This window comes from Bos indicus x Bos taurus, chromosome 22 (assembly GCF_003369695.1).
Source record: "Bos indicus x Bos taurus breed Angus x Brahman F1 hybrid chromosome 22, Bos_hybrid_MaternalHap_v2.0, whole genome shotgun sequence".
NCBI classification, from domain to species: Eukaryota; Metazoa; Chordata; class Mammalia; order Artiodactyla; family Bovidae; genus Bos; species Bos indicus x Bos taurus.
Window position 1 is genome coordinate 12403525 of NC_040097.1, and position 15455 is coordinate 12418979.

Consider the following 15455-nt stretch of genomic DNA (forward strand, 5'->3'; position numbering starts at 1 on the left):
CTCTTAGACCTGCTTTTGCTGCATCCCATAGGTTTTGGATTGTCATGTTTTCATTGTCATTTGTCTCTAGGTATTTTTTTTATTTCCTTTTTGATATCTTCGGTGATCCATTGGTTGTCAAGTAACGTATCATTCAGCCTCCATATATTTGTGGGTTTTTGTAGTTTTTTTCTTGTATCTGATTTCTGATCTTACAGCATTGTGGTCGGCAGTGATACCTGATATGTTTTCAGTGTTCTTAAATTTACTGAGGCTTGATTTAGGGACAAAGATAAGCTCTATCCTGGGGGATGTTCCATGTGCACTTGAAAAGAAAGTGTATTTTGCTGCTTTCTAATGGAATGCTCTGTAAACATCAGTAAGTCCATCTGGTCTGTTGTATCTTTAACGCTTATGTTTCCTTATTGATTTTCTGTCCCGACGTCCACTGGTGTAAGTGGATGTTAAAGTTCCATGCTATTATTTTTTCTTTTTTTTTCTTAATATATAATTATATTTTATTGAAGTATAGTTGACTTACAATGTTTCAGGTGCAGAGCAAGGTGATTTAGTTATACATACACAAATAGATTATTTTTGAAATTATTTTCCATTATAGGTTATTACGAGATACTGACTGCAGTTCCCTGTGATGCACAGTAAACCTTTGTTGCTTTTGCCTGTTTTAAATTAACAGTCTAATTAAATTAATGGGGAACTCCAGGAGGGTTTATGGCAAGGGGTACCTTGCTGGGCTTCTGCTGCCAGGGCCCCTGCCCTTGTGCTGAGCCTCTGCCCAGCTGTGCCTCCCTGGTGGCCCCTCCAGCACTGGCAGGCAGTTTGGTTTAGTCTTCCTGTGGGGTCACTGCCCCTTTGCTCTGGAGCTTCTTCATGAAATGATTTGTTTGTGTCCTCCAGGACTGGAGTCTGTGTTTCCCTCAGTCCTGTGGAAGTGTTGTAATCAATTCTCACTGAACTTCAAGGCCAGATTCCCTGGGGAGTATGATTTCTTTGTCGGATCCCGGGGCTGGGAAGCCTGGTGTGGGGTTCAGAGCCTTCGAAACAGTGGGAGAACTTCTTTGGTGTTGTTCTGCAGGTTTGGGTCACCCGCCTGGTGGGAAAGGATTTGATTTTATTGTGATTGTGCCCTGCTGCCCTCTCTCTGCATCTCCCTCCTTGTTTTTGGATGTGGGTGTCTTTTTTTGGTAGTTTCCAGCATCCTCCTGTCAGTGGTTGCTCAACATCTAGTTGTGATTTTTTTTGTGCTCTCACAGGAGGGACTATCTTGAACTGGAAACTGATTTTTCCGTTCTTAAAGAGCTGCTTTAAAAAAAAAAAAAGTGATGTGAGTGGGTTAGTCTCCAAACCCTCGACTGTTGACTCTGATTTTTACAGAAGAGGTTTCCCAACTGCATTTTATATATCCTTTTTCACAAGGGCATTAGAGGCCAAGAGGTACAGGAGTTTATTATTATTTTTTAAAATTTTAATTGGAATATGGTTGATTTATAATGTGTTACTTTCAGGTATACAGCAAAGTCAGTCAGTTATACTTACAGCTACACTGTTTAGATTCGTTTCCCATATGGGTCATTACGGAGGGCTAAGTAGAGCTCCCTGTGCTGTGCAGTAGTATGTCCTTGTTAGTTACCTACTGTATATATAGTAGTGTGCTTATGTCACTCCCAAACTCCTAGTTTACCCCTCTTCCCCATTTCCCCCTGGTAACTGTAAGTTTGTTTTCTGCATCTATGACTCTTTTATAAATAAGTTCATTTGTACCATTGTTTTTTAGATTCCTCATACAGTGATATGTGACATTAGTCCTTATCTGACTTCATTCAGTATGACAGTCTCCAGATCCGTCCTACTGTTGCAAGTGGCATTCTTTCATTCCTTTTTTCCATTCCTTTTTTACGGCTGAAAAGTGTCCCGTTACTCACCTGCCAGTGGTGTTTAGGTTTGTTTAGTCGATGTTTAGGTTTGTTACCTGTCTTGGCTATTGTAAACAGTGCTGTAGTGAACATTGGGGTACATGTTATCTTTCTGAATTAAGTCTTTCTCTGGATATATGTCCAGAAGTGGGATTATTAGATCATGTAGTAGGTCTGTATTTAGTTTGTTAAGGAAACTGTATACCATTCTCCATAATGGTTGTAACAATTTATATTCCTACTAACAATGTAGGAGGGTTCCCTTTTCTCCATACCCTCAAAGCATTTATTGTTTAGAGACTTTTTTTTAAGAGATACAGTTTTAAAATATTTTCTCCGTTTGTTGATTGGTTGCCCAGGTCTTAGTTGTGGACTGCGGCATGTGGGCCCTTCAGGTGCAGCTCGGGGGAGTTTTTAGTTGCGGCATACAAACTCTTACTTGTGGAATGTGGGATCTAGATTCCCGACCAGGGATCAAACCCAGGACCCCCAGCTTTGGGAGTGTGAAGTCTTAGCCACTGGATCATCAGGGACATCCCAGAAGACTTTTTTTTTAGTTATTGTCCACTGAGGAGAGTTACTTTACGATGTTGTGTTGGTTTCTGCTGTGCAACAGCATGAATCAGCCGGAAGTATACATACAGCCCCTCCCTCTTAAACCTCCCTGCACCCCAACCTTGTCCCAGCCCTCTGGGTTGTCAGAGAGCATGGGTTGAGCTGTGTGTGTTACACGGCAGCTTCCCACTGCTCTGTGCGTGGTTATGCGGATGTTCCAGCGCTCCTCTTTCAACTCATCCCATCCTCTCCTCCCGCTGCTGTGTCCGCAGCTCTGTTCTCTGAGTCTGTGTCTCTATTCCTGCCTGCAGATAGGTTTATCAGCACTGTTTTTCTAGATCCCATCTATATAGGTCAATATTCAATGTTTATTTTTCTCTTTCTGACTTAACATCTCTCTGTAACAGACTCTAGGTTCATCCACGTCTGCTGCTGCTGCTAAGTCGCTTCAGTCGTGTCCGACTCTGTGCGACCCCAGAGACGGCAGCCCACCAGGCTCCTCTGTCCCTGGGATTCTCCAGGCAAGAACACTGGAGTGGGTTGCCATTTCCTTCTCCAATGCATGAAAGTGAAAAGTGAAAGTGAAGTCGCTCAGTCGTGTCCGACTCTTCGTGACCCCATGGACCACAGCCCACCAGGCTCCTCCGTCCATGGGATTTTCCAGGCAAGAGTACTGGAGTGGGGTGCCATCACCTTCTCTGCATCCTCGTCACTAGAACTTAAAAAAAAAATTTATGGCTGAGTAATACTCCATTGTGGAGCTTCCCTGGTGGCTTAGTGGTAAAGAATCTGCCTGCCAATGCAGGAGACTCAGGTTCAATTCCTGGGTAGGGAAGATCCCCTGGAGAAAGATCTTTGGGAAAGAAGGCAACCCACTCCAGTGTTCTTGCCTGGGAAATCACATGGACAGAGGAGTCTGATGGACTACAGTTCATGGGGTTGCAAAAGAATCAAATACAACTTAGTGATTAAAACAACAACAATATTGCATTGTGTATGTGTACCACAAATTCTTGATCCGTTCATCTGTCAGTGGGCATCTAGGTTGCTTCTGTGTCCTGGCTATTATAAACAGTGTTGCAGTGAAGCTTGGGGTACATATGTCTTTTTGGACTATGGTTTTCTCAGGTGTATGCCCAGTAATGGTATTGTTGGGTCATATGGTGGCTTTATTCGTAGTTTTTCAAGGACTCTCCATACCTGTTTTCCATAGTAGCTGTATCAGTTTACATTCCCACCAACAGTGTAAGAGGGTTCCCTTTGTTTCACACCCTCTGTAGCATTTGTTGTTCATGGATTTTTTTGATGATGGCCATTCTGACCTGTGTGAGGTGATACCTCATTGTAGCTTTTTTCTTTACTTTATGTATTTGACTGCCTCTGGCCTGAGCTGTGGCCCGTGAGATCTTGCTTGTGGCGTGGGGGACTCCAGAGCATGCAGGCTTCAGTGGTTGTGACCTACAGGCTCTGGAGTGCGTGGGCTCAGTGGTCTCGGCACATGGCTGTAGTTCCTCCATGACGTGGGACCAGGGATTGAGCCCACATTGCCTACGCTGCAAGTCAGATTCGTAACCAGTGGGCCACCAGAAATTCTCACCTGATTGTAGTTTTGATTTGCATTTCTCTGTCAATTAGTGATGTTGAGCATCTTTCCATGTGCCTCTTGGCCATCTGTATGTCTTCATTGGAGAGAGGTCAATTTAGGTCTTTATCCATAGTTTGTGTGTGTGTTTGGTTTTGAGCTACATGAGCTGTTCTGTGTTTTGGAGATGTACAGAGTGAAGTAAGTCAGAGAGAAATAAATATTGTATGTTAATGTACATATGTGGAATCTAGAAAAATGGTACAGATGAACGTATTTGTCAGGCAGGACTAGAGACACAGATGTAGAAAACAGGTGTGGATGTGGGGGGTGGCGGGAACGGGAGTGTGGAATGAACTGAGAGATTAGGATTCACATATTTACACTACCGCATTTAAAAGAGAGCTAGTGTGGACCTGCTGTATAGCTCAGGGAGCTCAGCTTGGTCCTCTTTGATGACCTAGGTGGGTGGGCTCGGGGGTGGGAGGGAGCTCCATGAGGAGGAGGATATATGTATACATATAAGTGATTCATTCATTCTACAGCAGCAACTAACACAATATTACGAAGCAGTTACACTCCAGTAAAATGTTTTTCTCATCTTTCGTTGTTACTGTGTGGGAATGCAAGAGATTTCTGTGTATTGATTTTGTATCCTGCAAATTTACCAGACTCGTTGATGAGCTCTCGTAGTTTTCAGGTTGTGTCTTTAGGATTTTCTGTGTATGTGCAAACACTGACAGTTTTACTTTCTCTTTTCAATTTGGATTTCTTTTATTTCTTTTTCTTCTCTGATTGCTGTGACTACACTCTCCAGATCTATGTTCCGTCAAATTGGCAAGAGTGGACATCAGGAGATCTTGGAGGAAATGTTTTGAGTTTTTCACCTTTGAGAACGATGGTAATTGTGGGTTTGTTGTATGTGGTCTTTGTGATGTTGAGGTAGATTCCCTCTATGCCCACTTTCTAGAGAGTTTTTTTTTTTTTCTTTTTAAACCATAAATATGTGTGGGATTTTGTGAAAAACCTTTTCTACATCTGTTAAGATGATCATATGGTTTTTTCTTCTTCAGTTTGTTAATGTGGTGTATCACATTGGTTCATTTGTTTATATTGAAAAACCTTTGCATCCCTGGAATAAATCCCACTTGATCATGGTGTGTGAACTGTTATTGTGTTGTCGGGCTTGGTTTGCTAGTGTTTTGTTGAGTTTTGTTTTTTTTTTTTTTGCCTCTGGGTTATTGGCCCTTAATTCTTTTTTTAATATTTATTTATTTGGCTGCGCGACCTCTTAGTTGCAGCACGCAGGATCTTTGTTGCACTGTGCAAGGTCTTTCATTGTGGCTCATGGACTCCTGTTGTGCGCAAGCTCCAGAACATCAGGCTCAGTATTTGCAGTACGTGGGCTTAGTTGCTCCAGCATGTGGGATCTTAGTTCCCTTACCAAGGGTTGAATCTGTGTCCCCCACATTGCAAGATGGATTCTGGACCCCTGGACCACCAGGGAAGTTCTGTAATTTTCTTTTTTTGTGATATATTTGGTTTTGGTATCAAGGTATTGGTGGCCTCATAGAATGAGCTTGGGCGTGTTCCTTCTTCTGCACTTTTTTTGAAGAATATCAGAGGGATAGGTGTTAACTGTTGTGTAAATGTTTAATAAAATGCTCCTGTGAAGCCGACTGGTCTTGGACTTTTGTTTGTTGGAAGTTTTTGAATCAGTTTCAATTTTAGTACTTGTGATTGGTCTGTTTGTATTTTCTATTTCTTCCTGGTTCAGCCTTGAAAAGTTGTACCTTTCTAAGAATTTGTTAATTTCTTCTAGGTTGTCCATTTTATTGGTGTATGGTTGCTTGTGACAGTCGCTCAGTTGTATCTGCTTCTTGGTGACTCCGTGGACTGTAGCCTGGCTTCTCTGTCCATGGAATTCTCCAGGCAGGACTACTGGAGTGGGTAGCTGTTTCTGTCTCCAGGGGATCTTCCCAACCCAGGGATCGAACCCCATTCTCTCATATTGCAGTCAGATTCTTTACTGTCTGAGCTACCAGGGAAGCCCAAGAATACTGGAGAGGGTAACCTATCCGTTCTCCAGGGCATTTTGCTGACCCAGGAATTGAACCTGGGTCTCCTGCATTGCAGGCAGATTCTTTACCAGCTGAGCTACCAGGGAAGCCCCCCATAGTTGCTCATACTCTTAAAATCCTTTGTATGTCCGTGGTGTCAGCTGTAACACCCTTTTTTGTTCCTACTTTTTTTTTTAATAATTAGTTTTGGGGTTGTGTGTCTCCGCTGCTGCATACGTGCTTTCCTAGTTGTGGTGAGCCGGGACTTCTCACTGTGGTCATCGCAGTGGCTTCTCTTGTTGCACAGCACAGGCTCTAGGTGCACGGGCTTCAGGCATTGCAGCACGTGGATCAGTAGTTGTGGCTTGTGGGCCTTGGAGCACGTGCTGGCTTTGGTATTTGCTGCTCGTGGGCTCAGTGGTTGTGGTGCGTGGGCCTGGTTTCTCCGTGGCATGTGGAATCTTCCTGGACAAGGGATCAGACCAGTGTCCCCTTGCACTGGCAGGCAGATTCTTATCCATTGTACCACCACAGAAGTTCCCACTTCTAGTTTTATTAATCTGAGCCCTCTCCTTTTCTTTTCTCCCAATGAATTAAAAAGGTTTATTAATTTTGTTCATCTTTTCATAGGATCAGCTTTTAGTTTCATTGATGTTTCTTATTGTTTTATTCATTTCTATTTCGTTTATTTCTTCTCTGATCAATATAGTTTCATTCCTTCTACTAACTTTGGAGTTCTTCTTTCTCTAGTTCTGTAGGATGTGTGTGTGTTTATGTGTGTGTGTGATTGTGCTGGATGTTGGCACGGGCTTGTGTGTGTGTGTGAGAGAGAGACTGTTCTGGGTCTTTGCTGTGCACAGGGCAGACTGTTCTGAGTCTTTGCTGTGCACAGGCTTTCTCTGGTTCCTTTAGCGGGTGGGTGTGTGTGTGTGTATATATGACTGTTCTGGGTCTTTGCTGTGCACGGGCTTTCTCTGGTTGCAGTGGGTGGGGATTACTCTAATTGCAGTGCATGGCTTCTCATCGCGGCTTCTCTTGTTGGGGAGCATGGCTTCTAGAGTTCAGGCTCAGTAGCTGTAGCACACAGGCTTCGTTGCTCTGTGGCATGTGAGATCTTCCTGGACCAGTGATTGAACCCACGTTCCCTGCATTGGTAGGTGGGTTGTTAACCATTGGACCGCCAGGGAAGTCCCACAGTTAGGTTGTTTGAGATTTTTCTTGTGTCCTGGGGTAAGATTGTATTGCTATCAACTTCCTTCTTAGAACTGCGTTTGCTGCATCCCATAGGTTTTGGATTGTCATGTTTCATTGTCATTTGTCTCTAGGTATTTTTTATTTCCTCTTTGATTTCTTCAGTGATCCATTGGCTATTTCATAACATTGTTTAACCTCTACATGTTTGTGGGGTTTTGCAGTTTTTTTTTTTCTTGTATTTGATTTATAATCTTACAGCATTGTGGTTGGAAAAGATACTTGATGTGATTTCAGTTTTCTTGAATTTATGGAGGCTTGATTTGTGGCCAAAGATACAATCTATCCTGCAGAATGTTCTGTGTGTGCTTGAAAAGAAAGTCTAGGCTCTTTTTGAATGGAATGCCCTATAAATATTAGTTAAGTCCATCTAGTCTAATGTATCTTTAGGGCTGGTGTTTCTTTATTGATTTTCTGTCTGGATGATCTGTCCATTGAGTTCCCTGCTATTATTGTATTACTGTTGATTTCCCCCTTCTTTGCCATCTGAGCCACCAGGGGAGCCCTTAGACTGTTAGCATTTATGTTCATATTGAGGTGCTCCTGTGTTGGGTACATACATCTACTTGAAATTTGTATCTTCTTCTTGAATTGATTCCTTGATCATTATGTCGTGTCCTTCCTTGTCTTTTTAATATTTATGTATTTCCCTGGCCACACAGCCCTTGGTCGCAGCACGCGGAACCTTTGATCCTTGCTGTAGCCTGCACGATCCTTAGTTTTGGCGGGTGAACCCTTTGTCTGCTGGATCTAGTTCCCTGACCCGGGATCAAGCCCCAGCCCCCTGTGTTGAGAGCGCAGAGTGTCCGCCACTTGACCACCAGGGAAATCCCATTTCCTTATCTCTTGTAACAGTTGTTATTTTAAGGTGTATTTTCTCTGATATGTATACTGCTATTTCAGCTTTCTTTTGATTTCCATTTGCATGGAATATCTTTTTCTATCCCCTCACTTTCAGTCTGTATGTGTCCCTAAGTCTAAAGTGGGTCTCTTGTAGACAGCATATATATGGGTCTTGTTTTATATCCATTCAGCCAGTCTGTGCCTTTTGTTTGGAGCATTTAATTTACATTTTACATTTAAGGTAATTACTGATAATACATGTTCCTATTGCCATTTTCTTAATTGATTAGGATTTGTTTTTGTTGGTCATCTTTTGTTCTCTTGTGGTTTGATGTCTGTCTTTAGTGTTGTGTTTGATTTGCCTCCTTCTTTTTTGTTTGTGTATCTGTTAGAGATGTTTGGTTTGCAGTTCCCATGAGGTTTGGATTCTTTTGTGTTTTTAATTTGACTGCACCCGTTGCGGCTTGTGGCATCCTTATTGTGGCACGCCGGAACTTTCACTGTGGCACTCGGACTCTCAAGTTGTGGCACTCAGTCGCTGTGTGGAATGTGGGATTCTAGTTCCCCGAGGAGGGATCAAACCCGAGTCCCCTGCATTGCAAGGCAGATTCTTAACCGTTGGACCACCAGGGAAGTCCCTCTTGAGATTTTGCTATAGCAGTCTTTACGGAAGGTGGTTTTAAGTTGCTGGTCTCTGATTTCAAGTGTAATTCTGATTTCCTGTGTTTGTACTCCCCTGTGGTTGCTGATTTTGATACGATATTTGTGTGGGGGTGGTTTCCTACTGTTACTTTATGTTTGCCTTTATTGTTGAGCTTTCCCAATTGTGCTTTTCTTGTTTCTAGCTTTGGCCTCCCCACCCCCACCTCCGATGACGCGCGCGCGCGCATGTCTGTGTGCGCGTGCGCGCGTGTGCACACACGTGTGCATGCTGAGTTGCTTTGGTCGTGTCCAGTTCTGGACTGCAGCCTGCCAGGCCCCCCTGTTCATGGGATTCTCCAGGCAAGAATCCTGGAGTGGGCTGTCACGCCCTCCTCCAAGGGATCTTCCCGGCCCAGGGGTCGAGCTCTGCGCTGGCAAATGTGTTCTTTACCGTCTGCCCCGCCCCCCACCCCTGCCCCCAGGAGTTCCTTTAGCATTTGTTGTAAGGCTAGATTGGTGGTGTCTATTCTCTTAACTTTTGCTCCTCTGTAAAACTTCTCTGAATCTGAATGAAAACCTTGCTGGGTAGAGTATTCTTGATTGTAGGTTTATCCCTTTCATCACTTTAAATATATTGTGCCACTCTCTTCTGGCTTGCAGTTTCTGCTGAAAAATCATCTGATAACCTTATGGGGATTTACTTGTGTGTTGTTTGTTACTTTTCCCTTTTGATTTTAATATTTTTCTTTGTATTTGACTTTTGTCAATTTGAGTAATATGTGTTTTGGCCTGTTCCTCCTTGGGTTTATCCTGTATGGAACTCTGCACTTCCTGGACTTGAATGACTGTTTCCTTTCCCATTTTAGGGAAGCTTTTGGCTATAATCTCTTCACATATTTTCTCAGGCCCTTTCCCTGTCTCTTTTCTGCTGGGACCCTACAATAGGATGTTGGTGTGTTTAGTGATGTCCCAGAGGTCTCTGAGGCCATTTCTCATTTCTCTTCATTCTTTTTACTTTATTCTGTCCTGTGGCAGCGATGTCCACTTCTCTGTCTTCCAGCTCGCTCACTCATTCTTCTGCCTCAGTTATTCTGCTCTTGACTTTTTTCTAGTGTCTTTTTCGTTTCACTTATTCTCTGTTCTTTTAACCTTCTGTCTCTTTGTTAAACATTTCCTGTATTCTCTTGGTCTGTGCCTCCATTATTTTTTCTGAGATTTTGAATCATTTTTACTGTTACTACTCTGAATTCTTTCTCAGGCAGATTGCCTGTCTCTGGAGGAGCTTGAATTTAAATGTGAAGGTCCTCAGACCCACCTGTCCCACTCCCTACCCCTCTCAAGGTCACTGGGTTCCCCTGAAGGAGACTGTTGTCAAGTTAGTCCATGGCCTTGAGCACTCACTGCCTTTGGGGCTTGTGGCCAGTGTCCACAGGACTGAGGCGTCTTCATGACGTGGGCAGGACTGCACTGGATGCCTGTGGTCTGAGGCCCTGGCAGTGCGGCTGCCCCAGCCTTCCAGCACTTAAGCTCCCTATCAGGGTGCTTGCTAGGAGCAGGCTTGACTCGTTAGGAGGCTTTGAGACCCATGCATTGGTTCCTCAAGACCAGGGGGACAGCAGCAGAATCTGGATGTGGGAGGTGGGGGCATCCCAGCCCAGCATGCCACTGACCTGGCCTCTCCCCGCACAGCCCCGAGCACGCGGAGCCAGAGGTCCAGGTGGTGCCTGGGTCCGGCCAGATCATCTTCCTGCCCTTTACCTGCATTGGCTACACTGCCACCAACCAGGACTTCATCCAGCGCCTGAGCACGCTCATCCGACAGGCTATCGAGCGGCAGCTCCCTGCTTGGATTGAGGCCGCCAACCAGCGAGAGGAGGGCCAGGGGGAGCAGGGCGAGGATGAGGAGGAGGAGGAGGACGTTGCTGAGAATCGCTACTTCGAAATGGGGCCCCCAGATACAGAGGAAGAGGAGGAGGGTGGTCCAGGAGAGGAAGAGGAGGAAGAGGAGGAGGAGGAGGCTGAGGAGGAGCGCCTGGCTCTGGAGTGGGCGCTGGGCGCAGACGAGGACTTCCTGCTGGAGCACATCCGCATCCTCAAGGTGCTCTGGTGCTTCCTGATCCACGTGCAGGGCAGCATCCGCCAGTTCGCCGCCTGCCTCGTACTCACCGACTTCGGCATCGCTGTCTTCGAGATCCCGCACCAGGAGTCGCGGGGCAGCAGCCAGCACATCCTCTCCTCGCTGCGCTTCGTGTTCTGCTTCCCGCACGGCGACCTCACCGAGTTCGGCTTCCTCATGCCGGAGCTGTGCCTGGTGCTGAAGGTGCGGCACAGTGAGAACACGCTCTTCATCATCTCCGACGCTGCCCACCTGCACGAGTTCCATGCCGACCTGCGCGCCTGCTTCGCCCCGCAGCACATGGCCATGCTGTGCAGCCCCGTGCTTTACGGCAGCCACACCAGCCTGCAGGAGTTCCTGCGCCAGCTGCTCACCTTCTACAAAGTGGCAGGCGGCTGCCAGGAGCGCAGCCAGGGCTGCTTTCCCGTCTACCTGGTCTACAGTGACAAGCGCATGGTGCAGACGGCCGCTGGGGACTACTCGGGCAACATCGAGTGGGCCAGCTGCACCCTCTGCTCGGCCGTGCGGCGCTCCTGCTGCGCGCCCTCCGAGGCCGTTAAGTCCGCCGCCATCCCCTACTGGCTGCTGCTCACGCCCCAGCACCTCAACGTCATCAAGGCCGACTTCAACCCCATGCCCAACCGGGGCACCCACAACTGCCGCAACCGCAACAGCTTCAAGCTCAGCCGCGTGCCGCTGTCCACTGTGCTGCTGGACCCCACGCGCAGCTGCACCCAGCCACGGGGTGCCTTCGCGGACGGCCACGTGCTCGAGCTGCTCGTGGGCTACCGCTTCGTCACCGCCATCTTTGTGCTGCCCCATGAGAAGTTCCACTTCCTGCGCATCTACAACCAGCTGCGGGCCTCGCTGCAGGACCTGAAGACCGTGGTCATCGCCAAGACCCCCGCAACGGGGGGCGGGCCTCAGAGCCCCCTCGTGGACGGCCAGCCTGCAGAGAGCAGGGCCAGGTGAGGCTGAGCACGGGCTTCTGGGGGCCAGGAAGCAGGGGGCTGGCTGAGACCAGTCCGCTCACCACACCCAAACCTCTCACCCCCATCAACACTGCCCTTAGCTCCCTCGGGCTTGGTGCTAGGCTGCTCCTTATCTCCCAGGCTTCAGAAGAAGTCCTTCTTTGTGGAAGGACACTGGGCCTCTTCTCTGCCACTTAGAGCCCTGCGTCGCTGGGCCTCCAGGCTTCTGCTCCCACCTTGCCTGGCCCTCCCCCTGGGCCCAAGCATGGCCTTTAGGCATTACCCATGTACCCTCGCCCCTGGGCTCCCAGTCCTGTGCTTGGCTTTCTTAGCTGGGCTGGGGGAGCTGCTGCTGGTACCGCCTGCCTCTGACCCCCAGCTTCAAGCCTTACCCTTTGGTGAGCCATACACTCCTTCCTTCTCAGGAGGACCTGGGTTGCTCAGGGGCCCACTCTGTGTAATTTTGTGAGTCCTGAACTTGTTGGCCGAGAGCAGCAAGGTCTGAGTGTGTAAGCTGGGTGGTCTCTCCGTGCAGAGCTCCTGCTCTTCTCGGGGAGACTGAGGTGCAGAGAGAGGAGGAATTCGCAGCCCTGTGCTCGTCTTCCTCACTTTTCCCTCCTTCCCCTGCTCCTGCTGCTGAGCCTGGCTCCCCTCAGAGCTGCCTGGGCTTGGGGTAGAGTGGCCTATAAGGGGAACTGTGGTCACACCCATGATTCATGCCTGCCTTGGGCTCACGAGGGTCCCTGTACCCTTCAGGGTGCCCTTTCTCCTGTGACTTCCCCCAGCTTCATGTATGATGGGGCTTCCCCAGCTGGACAGGGAAGCCCTTCATTTGTTCCTGGTGGACAGTGGAGACCCTATCCTCACCCCAGCATTTCAGAGGCCCTGCCTTTTCTCTCCAGCCCAGCCCCTCAACGGATGCTCCCAAAGGACATCCAGCCTCTTCTTGGCTGAATCAGGGGCCCCTCATGCCCAGCTCAAGTCCCGTGCCCTCTGTAGAGACCCCTCATTCCTTCAGGTACTAGGGAGCTACTTGTGCCAGAGGCAGCCTCATGAGGCTGTCTCTCCGTCTCCTTGCCCCCGTGATGGGGCTTCAGGTGGTGACAAGCTTCAGCTTGTCTCTGTTTCCCTGCCACCCCCAAACCTGGTGGACCTTGCCCACAGAGGGGACTGCATACAGAAAGCAGGCGCCCTGCTTCACCCCAGCAGACGCCTGTCTGGCCCAGGCCAACAGGAGGAGAGCCTGAGAGGCTTGAGGGGATTTGGCCCTGTGCAAGATCAGGGCCCCAGGGATCTCTCTCGACAGACAGCTGCTGGATTGAGAGGACGGTATCCAGGACTCCCCGCTGACACGAGCCTGAGCTTGTGGGTGTGAAGGCTGGTTGGGGGCTCTCAATGCACGAGGGTTCTTTCTGAGCCTTGTTGGACCTGGTGCCTGGAACAGTCACGGGAAAATCCAGTGTGGCCACATGCAGTGGTGGCCAAGGCGGGTGAGATCCTGGGACACCTGAGGAGGCCTCAAAGGCAGACTGAGGAAAGGCTGAGTTTTTGTTTCTCAACTCCATGTGCCCCAGGGTCCCAGCCGCACTCTGGACTCTGGAGTGGCATTGGTGATACTTTTACCACCTTTTCAGAATGATTTTTCAGCCCATGGGCACATCTGTGTGTCAGCCTTGGTCCGTCTTTCCATCTCCCTCCCAAGAGAAGGGGCCTGGCACCTTTCCCTTTGCTTTTACCATGAGAAACCAAGATGAAATCCCCAGATGACTCCAGAGGTGGTGGGTGGTGCGTGCAGTCCCCACACGCTGAGGTTACACGTGGGCTGGGAGTCTGCATTTGGGGCCCACATGTTAATATGGTGTTTCTCGGGGGAATCGGGATATGTAGCAGTGACCAGAATCTCCAAGAAGCTCCAGCAGAGACTACAGCCCCGGCCCTGGTGGAGGCCCCTGCTCTTACTCCAGGAGAGGCCTCAGCCCCAAGCCCAGCAAAGACCCCAGCTCCAGTGGAGGCCTCAGTGCCAGCTCTTGTTCCAGTGGAGGTCCCCGAGGAGGCCGAGGCCTCAGCAGAGATCCCAGTGGAGGCTCTGGCCCAAGCAGAGGCCCCTGCACAGTACCCAAGTGAGCCCCTGATCCGGTCCATGTCGGAGGACAATCAGATCCCGTCACACCTGCCTGCCTGCCCGTCTCTCCGGCACATCGCCAGCCTGCGTGGACGGGCCGTGGTCGAGTTCTTCCACAGCAGCATTGCTGAGGTAGGGCTGGCACCTGTGGAGGAAGGGGGCTCGGTTGTCCGGAGCTGCAGCAGGCTTGCCTTGGGCTCAGCTTCGGGTTCCCAGCCTTCTCCGTGCTGGCTTTTCCCCCAGCTTCAGCTCTTCACGGTTTTGAGGACCTGACCAGTTGTCCCCTCCACCACTGCCTCCCTCTGTGGCCATTCCTAGCCTCGGTCCCTGGGCAGACCCCACTGCAGACTGTCTCCCGCTCCTCACCTCCTCTCTTCTGTAGTTACACATTCATTGACGACACGGTAGAGTCCCATGCCACCCCCGGGGCAGCAGGTCACCGCCGGTGGGGCTGTGGGAGCCCCCTTCCCAGAAGCCTGCAGGAGGAGCTGCACACCCTGGTCACCTGCTGTCCTGCAGCCCCAACTGGCCCCTCTGTGTCCAGGTGGAAAATGAGGAGCTGCGGCACCTCCTGTGGTCATCGGTGGTGTTCTACCAGATGCCGGGGCTGGAGGTGACAGCCTGTGTGCTGCTCTCTACCAAGGCCGTGTACTTCGTGCTGCACGACGGCCTCCGCCGCTACTTCTCGGAGCCGCTGCAGGGTGGGCACTGGGGCTCGCGGGGATGGGAGGGCTTCTGTCTCTGGACCCCCGTGTGACCTGAGGAAGCAGCGGTTTGGCTGCACGGGGCTGAGACTATCTTCTTGGAGGAAGGGAGGTTGATGTCAGCACTATCCTCCTGGATCTGGCACAAGGGATGTGAGGCCAGGCATGAACGCACCCAGCCAGGCCCGTGAGGGCCTGGGCAGCCTCTGCCTCTTGGGGCCTCGGTGGGTTCCTCAGCCAGTGGCTGTCTTAGGACTCCTGGTGTATCCAGCACACCAAGCACGGCTCAGACTGTGGAATACATTTCCCATGAGGTCTTGTGTGTGCAGAGGTGGTGGTGGCTTCTCAGTGGGCCGGGCCATCAAGGGGACCCTTTCCTGCTCCAGGCAGCTGTGTACCTGGGAGCCTTGTGCTCACCCAGCACGGCCATCACCACAGTCTGTCCCTTTCTCCCTGTCACAGATTTCTGGCATCAGAAAAACACCGACTACAACAACAGCCCCTTCCACATCTCTCAGTGCTTTGTTTTGAAACTCAGCGACCTGCAGGTAGTCAACGTTGGGCTGTTTGACCAGTATTTCCGGCTAACAGGTGAGTGGCCGCTCTGTTTTGTCCTATTTTGGGTGAAGGTCGGTGTCCCCAGTGGGCTTCCACCTTCATACGTGGGTGCGTTATTGCAGGCAGAGTTATCTGCTC

General features: G+C 49.4%; 1 protein-coding gene across 2 annotated transcripts in view; it reads left to right on the top strand.

The window, feature by feature from the left end:
- NISCH (nischarin) overlaps positions 1–15455 on the top strand; it is a 62263-nt gene that overhangs the window by 44274 nt on the left and 2534 nt on the right. For both annotated transcript variants that reach the window (XM_027523599.1, XM_027523600.1), the window contains exons 16-19: positions 10536–11930; positions 13821–14187; positions 14600–14756; positions 15222–15350. In XM_027523599.1, coding sequence (XP_027379400.1) covers positions 10536–11930; positions 13821–14187; positions 14600–14756; positions 15222–15350 — 2048 coding nt within the window. The remainder of the gene's footprint in view (positions 1–10535; positions 11931–13820; positions 14188–14599; positions 14757–15221; positions 15351–15455) is intronic.